Source organism: Apodemus sylvaticus, chromosome 2, assembly GCF_947179515.1.
Source record: "Apodemus sylvaticus chromosome 2, mApoSyl1.1, whole genome shotgun sequence".
NCBI lineage: Eukaryota > Metazoa > Chordata > Mammalia > Rodentia > Muridae > Apodemus > Apodemus sylvaticus.
The window spans coordinates 70542644-70563876 of NC_067473.1; the positions used below are offsets into that span (position 1 = coordinate 70542644).

The 21233-nt window shown below is 36.3% G+C and overlaps 1 protein-coding gene across 1 annotated transcript in view; it reads left to right on the plus strand.

The window, feature by feature from the left end:
- Cntnap2 (contactin associated protein 2) overlaps positions 1 to 21233 on the plus strand; it is a 1662736-nt gene that overhangs the window by 60100 nt on the left and 1581403 nt on the right. The window contains exon 3 of the mRNA XM_052172851.1: positions 11604 to 11797. Coding sequence (XP_052028811.1) covers positions 11604 to 11797 — 194 coding nt within the window. The remainder of the gene's footprint in view (positions 1 to 11603; positions 11798 to 21233) is intronic.

The following is a 21233-nucleotide window of genomic DNA, read 5'->3' on the forward strand; positions in this document are numbered from 1 at the left end:
TTCCTCAAGTTAATCACCTGTTCTGTTCGTATTTCTTCTCCTAAAAAATTAAAAAATAGGATAAGTTTTACTTACCTTTTCTTTGCGTGAGACATTTGCTTCCTTTAAAGTTGACAATAAATTCCCCTTGTTAAAAGTAATGAGATAAATTGGACTGAGTAGCTGTGTGTTAATTGCCCTTGCTGAAAAACAATGCAGCAAAAATGGCTAAATAAAGAAAATTTATTTTGGAGTATTCATTAGCAAGTCACAGGAAAAATGCTTTCACTAATCAATGGAACATATTGCTACCTCAACACTCTTTGTATTAATTGCTTGTTTATTTCATTGGGAAATTATTTTATTGCTTTGAGAAACATATAAATAGAACTTTCAAATTCCAATTAGCAATGTATTTCTTCAAGGCTTAGAACTCTACAGCTAATAAGGAAATATAGCTGGATATGATGGCACATGCCTGTAAATCTAGACTCAAAAAATAATGAAAGGTCGGTCATAACTTCAAAGTCATCTTTGGCTATGTAGCCAGTTTGAGGCCACATAGGCCACATAACACTGAACCTCAAAACACTTCTAAAAGAAAATGTACTTATCTCTTTACTAACTGAGGATGTTATCGTTTTACAAGTTTACCTGAGGATCCATCACAAATTTATTTTCATAGAATTCTAGAGACAGGCACATTATTCATAACCATAAGGAATTTAGGAACTAAAATAGAAGAAAATCAGCAAATAGATACACAGGTAATAAGCCCACAGCAAGCAACAAATTAGTGATGAGGAGATTACTAGAGATATGGTTATAAAGAACTTTGAAAGACGGGACAATATAAGTTAAGGTATACTTTGGAATTGAATACATGAGACAGCAGAAGGAATTATGCACAAAATATAGATGATAGGCATGGCATCAATAAAGGTACTTCCCTGTATGTGCATGTGTGTGGTCATCTACTACTACATATGTAGCTTCTTAATACCTGCATCTATTAGGGCAATGAAAATACCTTGCCCAAGACTCCTTCAATTTCCAGTACCATTCTCTTCAGCTAGGATTGTGATTTTGTGAATCTCCCATCTCTGCCACTAGTGCTGCCATTTTGACTGTCTTGGTCTTGTTCATGTCTTGTTTATTCAGGTCCATTTGCTGTGTCTGCATGATATAGGCATTAATAAGTTGACTCTGGATATTAAATTGAGAAGAGAGACAAAAGAAAGCATAAGAGGGGAAGTGGTTAAGTAGATAGGGAAGAAATTCACGAAAGGGAATGAAGATGGACTCAGTTCAAACATAGTAAAACAACATATATGTAATACGTAATGTGTAATGTATCATATGTAATATGTAATATATGATAAATAAATAGGATATTATATATTAAATAAACTATTTGTAAAGAACAAACCAAAAAGAGAGAGAAAGAAAAAGAAAAGGTATTTACCAATCCTCTAAAGTGTTCTGAGATTTTAACATCAAATCAGACCTGAGAGCAAGTCCTAGCCCTTGATGATGTCAGAAAAACAGGAAAAGCTACCACAACATTCAAAGTGTCCAATGAAGGGACATATACTTGGGAAATGATTTCTGTATGTTCTCTTCAAGAAGTTCCTGAAGAGCAATTACCCCCAAATACTATCTGCTGCAGGGTTCCCAGAAACTAAGCAAGTGAGCTCTACAGTCATAAGGGAAAGTCTAGAGGGCTCCATGGATCAATCATTCCATGTGAACACATGTGAAGTGGGCATTGTAATACTCCAATAACAATTTGCCTAGTTAAGTTGAGGGAGGAGATGTGGATGGTATATTCTGGGTGTTTCTATTACTAGTGATGACTAAACTCTGGAAAGTATAGAATCAGTGTAAAGATAAATGGATGAGACATAGGCTATGTTTTAGAAAGATCACTCTGAATTCTTCCTTTCTAATTTGTATCCCTTTGACCTCCTTATGTTGTCTAATTGCCCGAGCTAGTACCTCAAGTACAATATTGAAAAGATAAGGAGAAAGGGGGCAGCCCTGTCTAGTCCCTGATTTTAGCGGGATTGCTTCAAGTTTCTCTCCATTTAGTTTGATGCTGGCTACTGGTTTGCTGTATATTGCTTTTACTATGTTTAGGTATGGGCCTTGAATTCCTGTTCTTTCCAAGACTTTAAGCATGAAAAGATGCTGAATTTTGTCGAATGCTTTTTCAGCAGCCAATAAAATGACCATGTGGTATGTTTTTTTCTTCCAGTTTGTTTATGTAGTGGATTGCATTGATTGATTTCCATATATTGAACCAACCCTGCATCCCTGGGATGAAACCTACTTGATCCTGGTGGATGATCATTTTTATGTGTTCTTGGATTCAGTTGGCAAGAATTTTATTGAGTATTTTTGCATCAATGTTCATAAAGGAAATTGGCCTGAAGTTCTCTTTCTTTGTATGGTTTTGGTATCAGTGTAATTGTGGCCTTGTAGAAGGATTTGGGTAGTGTTCCTTCTGTTTCTATTTTGTGGAATAGTTTGAAGAGTATTGGTGTTAGGTCTTCTTTGAAGGTCTGATAGAATTCTGTACTGAAACCATCTGGTCCTGTGCTTTTTTTTTTTGGTTGGAAGACTTTCTATGATCCCTTCTATTTCTTTAGGGATTATGAGACTATTTAGATGATTTATTTGCTCCTGATTTTATTTTGGTATTTGGTATCTGTCTAGGAAATTGTCCATTTCCTCCAGATTCTCCAGTTTTGTTGAGTATAGGCTTTGGTAGTAGAATTTGATGATTCTTTGAATTTCCTCAGTTTCTGTTGTTATATTCCCCCTTTTCACTTCTAATTTTGTTAATTTGAATACTTTCTCTGTGCCCTTTGGTCACTCTGGCTAAGGGTTTATCTATCTTGTTGATTTTCTCAAAGAACTAGCTCCTGAATTCATTGATTCGTTGTATGGTTCTCTTTGTTTCACTTGATTGAAGTCAATCTATCATTATTTGCAAATGATATGATAGTCTACCTAAGTGACCCACAAAACTCCACTAGAGAACTCCTACAGCTGATAAACAGTTTCAGAAAAGTGGCAGGTTATAAAATCATCTCAAGAAAATCAGTAGCCTTCCTATACTCAAAGGATAAGCAGACTGAGAAAGAAATTAGGGAAATGACACCCTTCACAATAGCCACAAACAGTATATGGTACATTGGGGTGACTCTTACCAAATATGTGAAAGATCTGTATGACAAGAACTTCAATACTCTGAAGAAGGAAATGGAAGAAGACCTCAAAAAAATAGAAAAATCTCCCATGCTCATGGATCGGCAGGATTAATATAGTTAAAATGGCTATCTTGCCAAAATTAATATACAGATTCATCCCAATACCCATCAAAATGCCAACTCAGTTCTTCATAGAGTTAGAAAGAGCAATTCTCAAATTCATCTGGAATAACAAAAAACCCAGGATAGCTAAAACAATTCTCAACAACAAAAGAACTTCTGGGGGAATCAGTATCGCAGACCTCAAGCAATACTACAGAGCAATAGTGTTAAAAACTGCATGGTATTGGTACAGCGACAGGCAGGCAGATTAATGGAATAGGATTGAAGATCTCGAAATGAACCCATACACCTATGGCCCCTTGATCCTTGACAAAGGGGCTGAAAACATCCAATGGAAAAAAAGGTAGCCTTTTCAACAAATGGTGCTGGTTCAACTGGAGGTCAGCATGCAGAAGAATGAGAATTGATCCATCCTTATCTCCTTGCACTAAGCTCAACTCCAAATGGATCAAGGACCTCCACATAAAGCCAGACACTCTGAAGCTAATAGAAAAGAAACTGGGGAAGACCCTTGAGGACATCAGTACAGGGGAAAGTTCCTGAACAGAACACCAATAGCTTATGATCTAAAATCAAGAATTGACAAATGGGACCTCATAAAATTACAAAGTTTCTGTAAAGCAAAGGAGACCATCAAAAGGACAAATTGGCAACAAACAAATTGGGTAAAGATCTTCACCAACCGTACATCAGATAGAGGGCTAATACCCAATATATACAAAGATCTCAAGAAGTTAGACCAGAGAAAACCAAATAACCCCATTAAAAATGGGGTACAGAGTTAAACAAAGAATTCTCACCTGAAGAACTTTGAATGGTGGAGAAACATCTTTAAAAAATGTTCAACTTCCTTAGTCATCAGGGAAAAGCAAATCAAAACAACCCTGAGATTTCACCTTACACCAGTCAGAATGGCTAAGATTAAAAACTCAGGAGACAGCAGGTGTTGGCAAGGATGTGGAGAAAGAGGAACACTCCTCCACTGCTGGTGGGGTTGCAAATTGTTACAATGACTCTGGAAATCAGTCTGGCGGTTCCTCAGAAAACTGGGCACCTCACTTATGAAAAATCCTGCTATACCACTCCTGGGCATATACCCAGAGGATCCCCCAGCATAAGGATCTATGTCCCACTATGTTCATAGCAGCCCTATTTATAATAGCCAGAAGCTGGAAAGAACCCAGGTATCCCTCAACAGAAGAATGGATGCCATTAGAAACAATGAATTCATGAGATTCTTAGGCAAATGGATGGAGCTGGAGAACATCATACTAATTGAGGTAACCCAGTCTCAAAAGATCAATCAAGGTATGCACTCACTAATAAGTGGATATTAGCCTGGAAAACTGGAATACCCAAAATACAATCCACACATCAAATGAGGTACAAGAAGAATGGAGGAGTGTCCCCTGGTTCTGGAAAGACTCAGTGTAGCAGTATAAGGCAAAACCAGAACAGGGAAGTGGGAAGGGGTGGGTGGGAGAATAGGGGGAGGGAAGGGGGCTTATGTGACTTTCGGGGAGTGGGGGACCAGAAAAGGGGAAATCATTTGAAATGTAAAGAAAAAATATATCGAATGAAATTTAAAAAAAAAAAAAAACCTAAAAAAAAAAAGAGAAATATTCAGATTCAATGCAATCCCTTTCAAAATCCCAACTCAGTTCTTCACAGAGTTAGAAAGAGCAATTCTCAAACTCATCTGGAATAACAAAAAAATGCAGGATAGCTAAAACTATTCTCAACAGTAAAAGAACTTCTGGGGGAATCAGTATTCTGACCTCAAGCAGTACTACAGAGCAATAGTGTTAAAAACTGCAGGGTATTGGTACACTGACAGGCAGGTAGATTAATGGAATAGGATTGAAGACCCAGAATTGAACCCACCCAGCTATGGTCACTTGTTCTTTGACAAAGGAGCTGAAACCATCCAGTGGGAAAAAAGATAGACTTTTCAACAAATGGTGCTGGTTCAATTGGAGGTCAGCATGCAAAATTCTTATTTCCCCGTACTAAGCTCAACTCCAAGTGGATCAAGGACCTCCACATAAAACCAGACACATTATTAGAAAAGAAACTGGGGAAGACCCTTGAGGACATGGGCACAGGGGAAAAGTTCCTGAACAGAACACCAATAGCTTATGCTCTAAGATCAAGAATTGACAAATGGGACCTCATAAAATTGCAAAGTTTCTGTAAGGCAAAGGATACTGTCAAATGGACAAAATGGCAACCAACACATTGGGACTAGATTTTCAGCAACCCTACGTCTGACAGAGGGCTAATATTTAATATATACAAAGAACTCAAGAAGTTAGACTCCAGAGAACGAAATAACCCTATTAAAAATGGGGTACAGAGCCAAACAAAAAATTTTCATCTAAAGAACTTCGAATGGCTGAGAAGCACCTTAAGAAATGTTCAACATCATTAGTCATTAGGGAAATGCAAAGCAAAACAACCCTGAGATTTCACCTCACACCAGTCAGAATGGCTAAGATTAAAAACTCAGGAGACAGCACGTGTTGGCGAGGATGTGGAGAAAGAGGAACACTCCTCCACTGCTGGTGGGATTGTAAGATGGTGCAACCACTTTGGAAATCAGTCTGGCAGTTCCTCAGAAAACTGGGCATGACACTTCTGGAGGGCCCTTCTATACCACTCCTGGGCACATACCCAGAGGATTCCCTGGCATGCAATAAGGACATATGCCCCACTATGTTCATAGCAGCCTTATTTATAATAGCCAGAAGCTGGATGAACCCAGATGTCTCTCAGTGGATGAATAGATACAGAAAATGTGGTATATTTACACAATGAAATACTACTCAGCAATGAAAAGCAATAAATTCATGAAATTCTTAGGCAAATGTTTGAAACTGGAAAATATCATCCTAAGTGAGGTAACTCATTCACAAAAGAACTCACATGGAATGCAGTAACTGATAAGTGGATATTAGCCCAGCAGCTCTGAATCTCCAAGACACAACTCACATATCAAATCATTCCCAGGAAGAAGGGAGGAGACGGCCCTGGACCTGGAAAGGCTTGATGCAGCATCATATGGGATTGCCAGGACATAGAAGTGGAAGGAGGTTGATTAAGGAACGGGCGAGGGGAAGATACTTATGGGGAGTGTGGAACCAGGAAAGGGAAAATCATATGGAATGTAAACAAAGAATATAGAAAATAAAATGTATGCTATATATAAAAAAAGAAAAAAATTATAAATATGATATTTGAAAAACTTAAAATATGAATGACAGCAGCTTAGAAGTAAAAGAAAAAGAAATGAGAAAAAAAATGCTCAACTTCATTAGTCATTAGGGAAAAGCAAATCAAAACAACCCTGAGATTTCACTTTACACCAGTCAGAATGGCTAAGATTAAAAACTCAGGAGACAGCAGGTGTTGGCGAGGATGTGGAGAAAGAGGAACACTCCTCCACTGCTGGTGTGGCTGCAAACTGGTACAACCACTCAGGAAATCAGTCTGGTGGTTTCTCAGAAAACTGGGCACCTCACTTCCAGAGTTCTTGCTATACCACTTCTGGGCATATACCTAGAGGATTCCCCAGCAGGTAATAAGGACACGTGCTCCACTATGTTCATAGCAGCCCTATTTATAATAGCCAGAAGATGGAAATAACCCAGGTATCCCTCAACAGAAGAATGGATGCAAAAATGTGGTATATATACACAATGGAGTGCTATTCAGCCATTAGAAACAACGAATTCATGAAATTCTTAGACAAATGGATAGAGTTGGAGAACATCATACTAAGTGAGTTAACCCAGTCTCAAAAGATTAATCATGGTATGCACTCACTAATAAGTGGATATTAGCCTAGAAAATTGGCATATCCAAAACATAATCCACACATCAATTGAGGTACAAGAAGAATGAAGGAGTGGCCCCTGGTTCTGGAAAGACTCAGTATAGGGCAAAACCAGAACAGGGAAGTGGGAAGGGGTGGATGGGAGAACAGGGGGAGTGAAGGGGGCTTATGTGACTTTCGGGGACTTGGGGGGCCTGAAAAGGGGAAATAATTTGAAATGTAAGTAGAAAATATATTGAATAAAAAAAAAAAGAAAGATCACTCTGGTAAAATGCTGTGTGAAGGTAGAAGATGAGAAGAGACTCCCTAGAGATTTAGTGTTGCTTTTACATATGCAAGTTTAGAGCTGCCAGCTAGGGGTTAGATGCCATATCAGCCATTTTTCTAAAGCGATGTACAGTCTCTAACTGTCTTATAAATTCTTTTGCTCACTACGTAAGTGCAGCTTTCAGCTCTCTTCTAAACTGCTTTATTCTGTAGCAGATTGATAGCACTAAGGAGACCCACTACTGGTCAAAATTCTGACTACAAACACTTATTTAAGGGAACATATTCACATTATTTTTCTAGAATGTGTAAAATTGTCATATTAAGATAAAACTGAATAATTATAAGAGTAATCTCCAAGCAAGCACAGCCTAGAATATTCAGTATTCAGCCTTTAATGGAACAGGTACCTGACCCAAGGGATAGCCACTGTCAAATATCAGTCCACGTGTGAAATAGAGAAGGTAGTGCTCTCCCATCTTTGCTAATACTATAGACCCATAATTTACTTCTTCATATATTATGAATGCCGTAATTCAAAGTTATTCTATTAAGCACTCTTATCTTTTAAAGAAAGTATAAAATAAATATTTAAAAGCTATTGACACACTAAACCATCCCTATCCTTTTTATTCATGTTCATAAACATTGTAATAGAAAAAATAATAACCCAGAAGCTAAATATTTTATCATTCTGGTAATATAAACAGATAGATAATCAGTTCTCTCAGCTTTTAAAATAAATAGTATTGTGTTACTTTTATTTTTTAAAGGCTGTCTTTGGTCAGTGTAGAAATATCACATTAAGACCTTTCTCTTTTTCAGGTATCAGTACCTGGTTCCTTGGCTTTTCAGCTTGTATTGCTTCTGATGAAAATCTTCTATACTCTAAGGATGTTGCAGATATTATCTTTAACATTCATTCCTAGATGTGATAATACAGTGAATTTTTAAGCTTTCATTTGAGTTTATTTTGCTTGGAGTCAATAGACTCAGTTATCAGAAACTATTTTTTCACATATACATTGTCCCAACTGGGTACTAGATTGTCATCCCTTAAGCATTTCTCCAATCTCTGAGCTTCAGTTTACATAGGTGGGTATGAACATATGTTCTAGTTCACTGATATTTTTCTCACTTATGTGTCAGTGAAAATCATAAAATATGCCTGAAGCAATCAACCTATAAGGAGTCCTTATTAGATCACAGTTTTAAGACCTCAGTCCATTATTAGCTGTCCTTGTTATCTGAGATTTATAATGCCTCATAATGGTTAGATCTTATCAGGAAACAAAGATATTCATAGTATGATAACTGGGATAAAAAGAAGAGAAAGGGATGATTGTCCTAATATCCTCCTCAAGTGTATACCCCCAATGACCAATATATCTCCCAGTTACTTCAAACTCTTTAAGAGTGTTTTAATTAAATATTCATGCATATACATTTTCCTTCTTGAGTATGCTAAATTCCAAGTACTAATCAGACAAATTAATGCATTTTAGTATCCTCTGCTATAATCAAAATCAGTATTTGAAAATATATAGTTTTTTAGGTTATACCATTACATAAAAAACATAATAAAGTTAAGAATACTCAATAGGTAGACTTAATGCTAATATCTACGTAGAATTCTGTATTTTTATTAGATATTTTCTTTATTAATATTTCAAATGTTATCCTCTTTCCTCATTTCCCCTCCAAAATATCCCTCCTCCCCCTGTTCACCATCCCTCCCTCTCCTGCTTCCTTGTCCTAGCATTCCTCTACACTGGGGCATCAAGCCTTCACAGGACCAAGGGCCTCATCTCTCATTTGTGTCCGACAAGGTCATCCTCTGCTACATGTGTGATTGGAGCCATGGGTCCCTCAATGTGTATTTTTTGGTTGGTGATTTAGTCACTGGGAACTCTGGTGTTACTGGTTCATATTGTTTCTCCTATGGCGCTGCAAACCCCTTCAATATCTTGCATTCTTTCTCTAACTCCTCCATTGGGGACCTTGTGCTCAGTCCATTGGTTGGCTTTGAGCATCCAGTTCTGTATATGCCAAGCATTGGCAGAGCCTCTCAGGAGACAGCTAATCAGGCTCATGTCAGCAAGCACATATTAACATATCAATCAGGACCACTACTGAGTTTATCTGTTAGATTAACTTGTGTATAGACAGAGAATAGGCTTCAAACACAAGGATCTTTGGAGAACCTTTAGAATCCACAGTGCAGGTGTGTCAAATATTCTATTAAGACAGAGCAATAATTTCTAATCTCAGTATAATTTTAAATTCTAAAGTTTCCATTTTGTTCTTTCAACGTTGTTTCTTCCACTAAATTTTTCTGCTCACTTCCTTAATATTTATGTATTTTCTTTATAACAACAGTATTATTTCTTAATAAATAAATTAAAAGCTTTACCCTGACAATTATCATTATATCTGTTATGTTGAGATCCATTTCTGCATAGTGATTTTATTCTGGCAGTGACTCCTCTTTTCCTGCTACTCCAAAAACCTAGTGTTTTTAATTTATAGTAGATAATTTGCAAGTGATTGCTCTTAAACTTTTGAATTGTTATGGCCTTCTTTGACCTAGAATTGATTTATATTTGAGCAAGGAGTTTATCTGTTAGATTAACTTGTGTATAATGACTAGCCCTTATCATCATCAGCATCATTACCATCATCACCATCATCATCATCATCATCATCATCATCAAAAATGAACTATGCCATCTCTTCTTCTAATGGATAGCCTTTCTTAAATCGCTATGGATGACTAATATAGATCTATAAGAACTGTGAGTCTGACCTGTTATGTAATAAAGTTCATCCTTCCTTTCCAATAACTGAGTGTTCATCCCATAAATTCATTTATCTAATCCTATGGAGTCTTGCCCTGAAAACATATGTTTGATCTATCATCAAGACATCATAAATGCTCAGAACAAATTTTCAATGGTCTTTTTCTACAAAACCACTTCTTTTAAGAGACTCTGTTCTGCAGTTTCCAGATTCCTCAGTAACTTTGAACTCTGTCCTGCCTCTGCTCAAGGGACATTCTTCGACTCTCTTTGAACCTTCTTCTCAAGTCATGACCTAGGAAGAATCATGCCCAAATACCATCATAGCTCACCTCACTTATTCATCCCCTTATGTGGGTCAGAATCCTAGTCTTCAAAACAGTTATCATTTATTTTCTTTTCAGTTGTATAAGAAAGCTGTTCTCCCATCATTTAAAGCAATATATTCCAAGTAAACACTGTTAAAGTCACACTGTATCTCTGGCCATCCTTAGAGAGTAATTTTGATTACTCTTTAAATCCTTTATTTTAAAATGATAAACATATTTGATATGTTTTGTATTGGATAGTTTGTTAAATATATTTTCCATTATTTATTCTCTTTAGTTTCTCTAAACACCTAGGATTTTGCCATGGCTTCTGTTACTTACTTGTAAGTAGTCACAGATATGACTAGAATTTGAATCTCTTTTATCTCTATTTGACTTTTTAAAATTCTCTTTTCTTAGTATTTTCTGGTCAAGTATCCTATTTTACCAATAATATTTAATTTTGACTAGTGCTTCAAGTAATTTTTATAAACATTGGTTATCAAGTAATGCTATCCCTTACAAATCTAGAGTGGCTCATTTCCGACATAACTCATCTCTCATAAATCCAAACCTATAATAGACAATTTAGAAACAGGGCATCAACAAGCTTTATCTCTGAACTTCTTAAACCAAAATATATTTGAAAGTTTAATATAATTGAATTTTGTTTCTTTTATAATTTACTGAAAGATAAAACCTCATATGAGGGAAAGAAAAAGCATAACTGAATCTTTTTTTCCTCATGGTTTTAACAGAAGAGTTCATGGTAAATTGATCAACCCTCAGTCAATTAGACTTTGACATGTACTAATAAGATCTAATTGAGGAATTATGAAGACATTTGCTCAGGAGAAAATGAGCACATAATTACGCCATAAAGAGGTTAAAGAATCCATGTTACCCAGCTGGAAGAATATTAGTTGAAGTCCCAACGGCATCTATAAAGGACACTTCATAATACATCTGTGAAATACTGCACTGACAAGGCCAATTAAGATATGTAGAATAATCTATTTTTAATTGTAAGAGTTCAGTTTTAAACATCCATTTTGCCCTTTGCCTCTGCCCACTGCAGGTGCTGGGGGATGGTCTCCATCAGACAGTGACCACTATCAATGGCTTCAGGTTGACTTTGGCAATCGGAAGCAAATCAGTGCCATTGCAACCCAAGGAAGATACAGCAGTTCTGATTGGGTGACACAATATCGAATGCTCTACAGTGACACAGGGAGAAACTGGAAACCCTATCATCAAGATGGCAATATCTGGGTGAGTCACTGTGTGAAATGCAAAGATGCACAACTGAATAGAGACTATGTGAGACTGCCACAGAGCTCTCATGGCCTATTCAAAGCTGCAAACATGCATTTATGAAAACTATTAGACTACTAATTAACCAGGACATTAATCATTTCACTTTTGCTTATTAAGATCCATTGTTTTAGGTTGCAATGTACATCTAGTGCTAGCTCATTGGGTCTCTGTCTTGAGAAAATATTTAAATTACTGGAACAAGTGTTACTATATAAAAATCAAAATCCCATTCACACCTAAACCAACAAAATTAAGAAAGATCAAAGAAAATCCAAATGTATTTTAACCATCATTAGAGATCTACTTTCTATTACCCTGTGGTGAAAATACATAAAATTTGACCAGCATATGCTGAAAACGTCTCAATTAAAATTGTAAAGTTGTACATTCAATCAAGTATTCACCATATTTCAATAGATCATTTACTACTAAATTATACATGAGCTGTTTTAGTTTATCTAATTATATATTTTAAAATCTACAATACAATTCAATTAAAATCATTAGTGTTAAACAGAAAGAAGAAAACGTTATAGGATTTGATTTCAGCCTTTTATTCTGTTGGTATTAGCCAGCGAATTGGGTACTTTCACTTTACCAAACCTCACTTTTTAGAAATATGTATTTTTTGGTTTTTTTGTTTGTTTGCATATTGTCTTTATTTACATTTCAAATGTTTTCCCCTTTCTAGGTTTCCCCTGCAGAGTCCCCCCATCCCATCCCCTCTCACCCTGCCTCTATGAAGGTGTTCCCCCACCCACCTACCCACTCCCATCTTTCCACCCTGGCACTCCCTTACACTGTGTAACACCCTCAGGCCCAAGGGCCATTCCTCCCACTGATGTCCAACAAGGCCATCCTCTGCCACAGATGCGCCCAGAGCCATGGGTCCCTCCATGTGTGCTCTTTGATTGGTGGTCCAGTCCCCAAAATTGTTCTTGTAAGTTTTTCTGGAGTTGGGAATGTTCTAGGTTTAAGCATCATCTCCACATGAGTGGCCAATGATGGAAACAATAATGGAAAATAAGCTCACAATCCCTATCAAATAAAAAAAAACATATCTTTCCAAGAAGAATTATAGAAATAACTCATCTCAGGCCATTACTATGCATCAATAATGCATATATTTATATACTGAAATATGTAACAACTAGGAAACACATTGGATGAAAAAGATCCCCTTAATAAGAAGCTTTCATTACTTGCTGAAGATAATCCAAAGCCTCAGTCCTAAGTTATAGAAAGGTGATTTTCAAACATAGAGAGAATAAAAGACTCTGCTTATGTCCCCGTATATGCATTAAGACAACATTTAAGGGGACTAGGGAAATGCAGTGATTAGGACCTTGATTTACTTTGATAGTGGTTAGCAGTTAAGGATAGTCACAACATGATTGAGTCTAGATATGTTTAAAGAGTAAGACTGTCCAAAGTAATTTGGACTCTACTGGTGATAAATATTAATAACAAGAATGATTACTCCTAGCAGAACCCTCTGAGAACAGCCTGTGTGGAGAAGGAAGACTGAATGTGTACAGAGTTCTCTGCCTCGGCTGATGGTGAGGAGGCACATGCTTCCATGATCTTCTGCCATTCAGTTATTAGCTTTATCTCCTTCCATTCACATTTCTCATTAAAATTAGCATAGTGATGAATGAGTAATAAGTGATGATTTCCAGAAGATTCTGTATGAGCTAATCATGAAACTGTAAAATTACCAACAAGTGTAAGGTGTAATATAAATATTGTGAGATATGTTTAAGTGCTAGTAAGCATTCCACATAATGAGTCTAATAACCCATGACAGAAATACCAAGAGTGGTGGCAAAATGAAAATTCATTCCCTTCTAGCAGTACTTGAGGATTTTGCACCAATAAATATTAAGCAATGAAATTTTAACTCTTATAATATCAACAAAATCTGTAGGCTTAAGCTTAATAGTGATAATAATTAATTTTTAGATTTTATTGTAACCTATTGCTACTTAATATCATGTATGTTTGACTTTAAAGAAAGTTTAAACAAAGTTGACCCATCTTTTGGTTCACAAAGCCTTACAAGATGAAATTTTCAAGTATTCAGTAGATTTTAATGTTGATATTGTTTGGAACTTACATTTCTTATACTTTCCTATAATGATCACAACTGAAGGAGACTGGCAGTCTAGGTATAAATTCTGTTTTAAATGTAAGTGGCTATTGTCCCTATAATTGTTAAGGAAATGTCTTAAACAATGAAGAGAATATTTGAAGACTATGTAAATATTTTGGGTTATTTAACTGTCATTGGTACTGTAAGTAAGAATGAGAAAAGAAAGTACAAAAACTGCAAATAAATAAATAAATAAAGACCATTCCCTAGACTCAACAATGTATGCATTAGCTCAAATCAAGTGCAGATACCTCTCCTGGGTCCACATAACACCAGTCTTATCAACATCAGTGTTCTGAGCCCACCAGACTCCAAGATATAGACCCATTGTCACACAGAAAGACATGGTTAATTGTGGTGCACCCCCCAAAAAAGATCCAGCAATAGTAGATAGCAATGTGAGACAGATTAACTGCAGAGGAGAGGGTGGGCAGGAGTAGTAGTTAGTTAGGGGGAGTGACAAGGCAAGGGATCTTGTGTGAAATCATTTATACTATGTAAATTAAAGAATGGCATTTGACAAATATTTATCAATTAAACAAAAGGAACAACAAATCATAAAAGTGGAAATATGAGCAGTTCATTCATTTTTAAGGTGAAGAATATTTGGATGAAATTGGAGCTTGAAGTGATTCCTAAAATGGCCTACCCAAATATTTGATATGCAAGAATGTGAGCTTCTAAATGTGCCTAACTAGCCAAATCTTCCAATCTTCTCTGTTAACATTTAATTAATAAAGAGAGTCCTGTGTTTTGACTGACAAGGACATATTCTTCTATACAGTATTTCTTTCCACTAAATGACAACATTCAGACAGGTAAACATTGATCCTCTTCATTGAGTTTATACAGTTTCACAACTAAAATTTTAACAATTTTCAGCAGTTTTTTTCAAGGTGTCCTATATTTTGAGGGAAAAAAAAAGAAATACTGTATGTAATGATTTCTTACCAAAAGTCCATTCAATATTGCATGAAATAAGAATTCCACCAGTCTAAATTTTATATAAGATTTATGCTCTAAATTTAGTGGTGTAATGTGGACACAGTATTTTTCCTCTGTAGGTTTTTTTTTTTTGTTAAGCCCAAGAAAATGTTTATACACTCCTAATTATTTTTGAGTTTTGACCTCTTTTGGTAATAGTCAGCAGGTGTCAGATGAAATTAATTAACACTGTATGTACTTGGGGATTCCTACTGTGGAGAAATATATTATCAAATTTAAATTATAAAGATTCTCAAGAAGAATATGTGAATATATATGCTGTCATTATCTAACGTAACAACTTGAATATTAATTAGATACTTAAAATTTGAAACTGTGTCACTTATTTACATAATTTCAGCACAAAAAGCCACACCTGTACTCATAAAGTTTCATTGTTTCAACAAAAATTAGAAGCATAGTAAACATCTGGAACACAAACAGATATGTGTCGGAAATTTTGCTTTTGTGTATGTCAAATCAAAATTTTTGATTTGTGGAATATCAAATCAATAACTGTATTCTCTAATTTATTCTAACACTTAGATAATGAGATTATCTAAACTGCTTTCTTTGATGAGGATGTAACATTTTGATTAGTAATGGATACTTGATCTGTGGTGTCAAATGTCTGCAGGAAGCATCTTGAGTCATTCATTTCTTTCATATTCTGAAAAATTCAACACTCCTCTGGGACTGAAATCCCTCATTTAGAAATAAGAGAAACAACCAGAATGTTAAGTTGCAATTATATAAGTGAGAAAATTCAGCAAGCTATCATAGTTTAGAAATACAGTTTACCCAGCCTAGAATTTACACATCATGTCTGCAGTGATGGTCACCTCATATGTTTCTGTTCCCTCTGTCCTCTGCACATTCAATTTACCTTGCTTTATTTTCATTCATGACATAAAATACCCAACAATATTGCCAATAATGTAAACATGACTTAACACAGAAGGTAGACTATAAGTCATTTTCTGATATGGTTTCCAAATAAACACTAGGAAGAGAGTGCCCCAATATATCAGTGGCTGCCACACTGTAGGCCTGGCTGGGGACATAGGGATCAGAGCCCTTACTCTGAGCCAAAAGCCAATGTAGTGCTTGTACCAGATTGTTTGTTATCATAATGATGGCTTTGCGTGCAATGAGCCATGTAAGGGGACAACATTTAAAAATGAGTGGGTGATTCTGTCCTATCTTTTCAACCATTTGTCATAGCAGTTGCACTAATTTTCCAAATCATTTAAAAATCTGTTCTTATTAGAAGTGCACCACATGCATGCCTCGTTTCCACACTGCAATAGTGTGCTTAGAATAGTTTTTCTTCCTATAACACTAAGGATGAAAAACCTCTTGAGTAGACCTTGTGTTCTCACCAAACATAGTTTGATAATGCACTTTTCTTCATGTGTACCTAATGATTCACCTGCTGATTTATACATACAAATATGTTGTTACTCTCAGGTACTTGGGGGAAAGACATATTTGAAATAATTATATCATTAATCGAGAAATAAAATAAATAAAAACTATCTCATTAAATATATTTTTTAAATCATCTTTGACATAAGTAAGTAAAAATCTTAAGTAATTACATAGCATAAAATGGACTCAAAGATTAATTCAAAACCATTTCCTCAGTTTTGTGAAATAAATTTTCCTATTTACTCCTCTTTTTGACTGGCTGTTACTTTTCAATTTCATAAATTTTAATAAGCCTAGTGTATATTAAGATCCTTTGATACACACTGTCATGTTTCTAGACTGGATTTGATCACATTTTTATTATATTTGTATATTATTCATCTTTTCAAATGGTCATCGTTACTTCTTACTTCAAATGGAACCTGCCCAATATTTCCTCAGTTTAGCACCTTTCTAACAAATTTGGCTACATATAATTTTTTCCAAAATTTTAGAACATAGAAGTAATGTTATTTTAAATTTGAATATGTTTTGGCATACATTGTTCAACAAAGAAAGGTGACATAATTGTAAGCTGTTTCTCATTGACAGTTGAATAAATAATGGATTATTCTTTATAAGCCAGTGAAATTTTCATCTATAGGGTAAGTATTATATATGGAATTATCATCATAATCTTTTAAGTGCACTTAACTACTTGAGGTGTTCTAAAGTATAGATGCCCAGGACTGGAGAGGTAGCTCAGAGGTAAGAATGTATTTTGATCTTCCAGAGTACCTAATTTAGTTTTCAAAGACCTATTAGAAACCTCATAATCGCCTTCAATTCCATATCTGGGGTGGGGGAGAGTGTTCCTGATAGTTTGATTTCTATAAGAACCTGGACTCATATATATACTTTCCTTCACATACACATAACTAAGAAAAATGAAAATAAATATTTTAAATGATTCTTATTAAGAATATGTACATTCTTAAATAGTTTTATATTGGAACCATACAATATGGATTCAAGTTTTTCTTATTATTAGATTAAGATTAGATTTGAGATTCAAATAAATATAAATGTTTATAATATTGATGAATATCTACAAAGATTTTTAATAAAATAACAATTTCTTAACTTGAGATACTTAAGTGGCAACTTTGTGGAAGTTAGAGGAATATTGTAACTATACCTAAATGAAACAATATAGAACACAGTAGGCCTTGTTTCTGTGGACAGAAGACTCAGAAGAAGCAGGCCCCGGGCAAGTGCTTGGTTCACTCAGACTACCCTGACTAACCAAGTACTGTCAGTTACATAGGTTCACAAATTGGGTAAAGTTTTCAGTCTCTGCATGATGTTTTTATTTGTAAAAATAGGACTAATTGTAGTATTTAACTTGTTTACCCACGGATTATTTATGTAAATAAAGTTAATATCTAATGGTTTTTAGATTAATTATCTGTGTAAAGATCTTCAAACAAAGTAACACATATTGGCTGTGCAGTTGCTGAATTTTATACCTTTGATATCTTCAAATTTGTTAATCTACTATATGACCTTAGATATGACCTTGAACTTTGAAAATAAACTGGTTGGATTTGGATTCACAGTGACATTCTTCTGTGTGCTTGTTGGCATGTGTATTACGTTAGAGCTTTGCTTGTCAGCCTGAAGTGAAAAATGACTCAAACTGTAGCTGGAAAATAGTTTAAAATGCCACTCAAATCATACTCTTATGAATTGCTACCCAGGGCCCTACACATTGCCATACAAAGCAGGTCTCGACAGCATGTTTGGGACCTGGCTTTTTAGTAGATGTAAAGGAAACTATAACAAAAAGGTTTCTGTTGTGTTTACTTTAATCAAGTCATGATTGTTAGCTTTGGAACTCCAAGGAAATAGATAAACCATTTTAGTTGATAGTATCCATTCATGTTTTCTTGGTTAATTAAGTAGTGTATGGTAAACAAAAATCGAACTTAGGTTTATGAGAAAGAAGAGAGAGGGGAGAGGGGGAGGAGGGAGGGAAGGAGGGAAGGAGGGAAGGAGGGAAGGAGGGAAGGAGGGAAGGAGGGGCAGAGAGAGAGAGAGAGAGAGAGAGAGAGAGAGAGAGAGAGAGAGAGAGAGAGAGAGAGAACGGGGAGAGACTCTAACATAGGGAGATTCTATTTGTGTTTGTTTGATTTGAGACAGGGTCTTTTTAGATAGATCATGCTGGTTACCCTCCCAAGTGCTAGTGTTATAGATTTTAGGTACATGGTATAACATAAAGATTGGGAGAAGGGGTTCATCCTTAGTTTTCTATCCACTTTTACTCAGTTGTGAAGAATAAAAATATGTTCATATGTGAGGAGGGTGCAGTAATATGTATGAGCGTTATAAGCACTAAAGGGAACCTATGAATGTGCTTCTCAAATATAATCGAGTACCAGCAGTGTCAACACTTGTGTCTCTGTTAGAAATGCAAAATCTGAGAGATATACAGGAGACCATTAGACTCTAAAGTTTGACACATAAAACATGTTGCATAAAGGACATATATGCCACTTTCAGTATTTTAGGGGCTCCTATGATAAAGAAGAATTAGAATCAGCCTCCATGCCTCCAAACCAGAGGGCATAATTAAGATTAAATTCACAGTGCCCTCTGTAGGTCTTCTTGTGGTGTTCTTGACCACTGCAGTCTCCTTATTCTCCACCCCCTATTCTGCCACAAGAATCCCTGAGCTTTGCCAATTGTTTGTCTGTGGGTCTCTGCATCTGTTTCCATCAGCTGCTAGATGAAACATCTCAGAAGACCATTAATCAATGCCCCTGTCTGACAGCATAGCAGAGTATCCTTTATAGTGTCATTGATGGCTGTGGCCCATGGGATGAGTCCCAGGTTTGGTCAGTCATTGGTTGCCATTCTCTCAATCTCTGCTCCATCTTTATCCTTGTACTTCTTGTAGGGAGGACAAATTTTGGGTAGAAGATTTTGTGGCTAAATTGGTCTCTTCCTCCCTCCAGTGTAAGTCCTGCCTGACTCTAGGAGGTAGACTCTTCAGGCTCCAGATTCCTTGATGCTAAGTGTCTCACCTAGGGTCACCTAAAAAGACACCTGGATATCTTCCTATGCCAGTGATGACTCCAAAGATTTCTGTTCTCCCTGCCAACCCTTTCTCTCCCAACATCTTATCTCTACCGTGGTCCCTTCTTCCATGAATTTGGTTCCCTCTGTTTACACCAGATACATACATTATTTCCCTGCTGAATGAGATTCAAGCATCCTCTTTTGGGCCCCCCTTATCACTTAGCTTCTTTGGGTCTGTGGATAGTAGCATGGAAATCCTGAACTTGATTGCTATTATCCACTTATAAGTGAGTACATACCATGTGTGTCTTCCTGCGTCTGGATTACCTCACTGTGGTTGATATTTTCTACTTCCATCCATTTGCTTGCAAATTTTATGATGTCTTTTTTTTTTTTTTTTTTTTTTTTTTTTTTTTTTTTTTTTTTTTTTTGCTGGTGGGGTTGCAAATTGGTACAACCACTCTGGAAATCAGTCTGGCGGTTCCTCCGAAAACTGGGCACCTCACTTCCAGAAGATCCTGCTACACCACTCCTGGGCATATACCCAGAGGATTCCCCACCATGTAATAAGGATACATGCTCTACTATGTTCATAGCAGCCCTATTTATAATTGCCAGATGCTGGAAAGAACCCAGGTATCCCTCAACAGAAGAGTGGATGCAAAAAATGTGGTATATCTACACAATGGAGTACTATTCAGTCATTAGAAACAATGAATTCATGAAATTCTTAGGCAAATGGATGGAGCTAGAGAACATCATACTAAGTGAGGTAACCCATACTCAAAAGGTGAATCATGGTATGCACTCACTAATAAGTGGATATTAACCGAGAAAACTGGAATACCCAAAACATAATCCACACATCAAATGAGGTACAAGAAGAAAGGAGGAGTGGCCCCTTGTTCTGGAAAGACTCAGTGAAGCAGTATTCGGCAAAACCAGAATGGGGAAGTGGGAAGGGGTGGGTGGGAGGACAGGGGAAGAGAAGGGGGCTTACGGGACTTTCGGGGAGTGGGGGACTAGAAAAGGGGAAATCATTTGAAATGTAAATAAAGTATATCGAATAAAAAAAATTAAAAAAAGATGTCTTTCTTTTTAATAATTGAGTAGTATTCCACTGTGTAAATGTAAATGTACCAAGTTTTCTTTACCCATTCTTCTATTGAAGGACCTGTAGGATGTTTCCAGTTTCTCCCTATTATGTCATAAGCTATGCCCATGGTGACTCAAAAAACTGAACCAGAAAGGAAAGATCAAACATGGCACATACATAGACCCCTTATACATATGTAGCAGATGTGCAACTTTTTTTCCTGTGAGTTTCCTAACAATTGTATTAGGGCCTATCTCTGACTCTGTTCTGGGCCTTTGGAGCCCTTTCCCATAGCTAGGCTGACTTGTTTGGCCTCAGTGGGAGAGGATGCTCTTAATCCTGCTGTGACTTGATATACTAGAGTGAGTAGGTACCCATGGGTGCCTCCTCTCTTCTGAGGAGATGAGGGGATGAGAATGGAGGAAGGGTTGTAAGGGTGAGACTTAGAGAAGAGGACAGATCGAGCTGCTATCAGGCTGTAAAGTGCCTAAATAAATTATTGTAGAAACCAAAAAAGCTCACAATACTAGTTGCAAACCTGTTTATCTTGCTAAGAGAATGACCACTGTCACATAGACTCTTACTGAGCAGTACCACATTTAAAGAGCTGAAGATATAAAAAATCAACACAATTGCCATATTCAAGGGGTGAAAACAAGTGAGAGTTC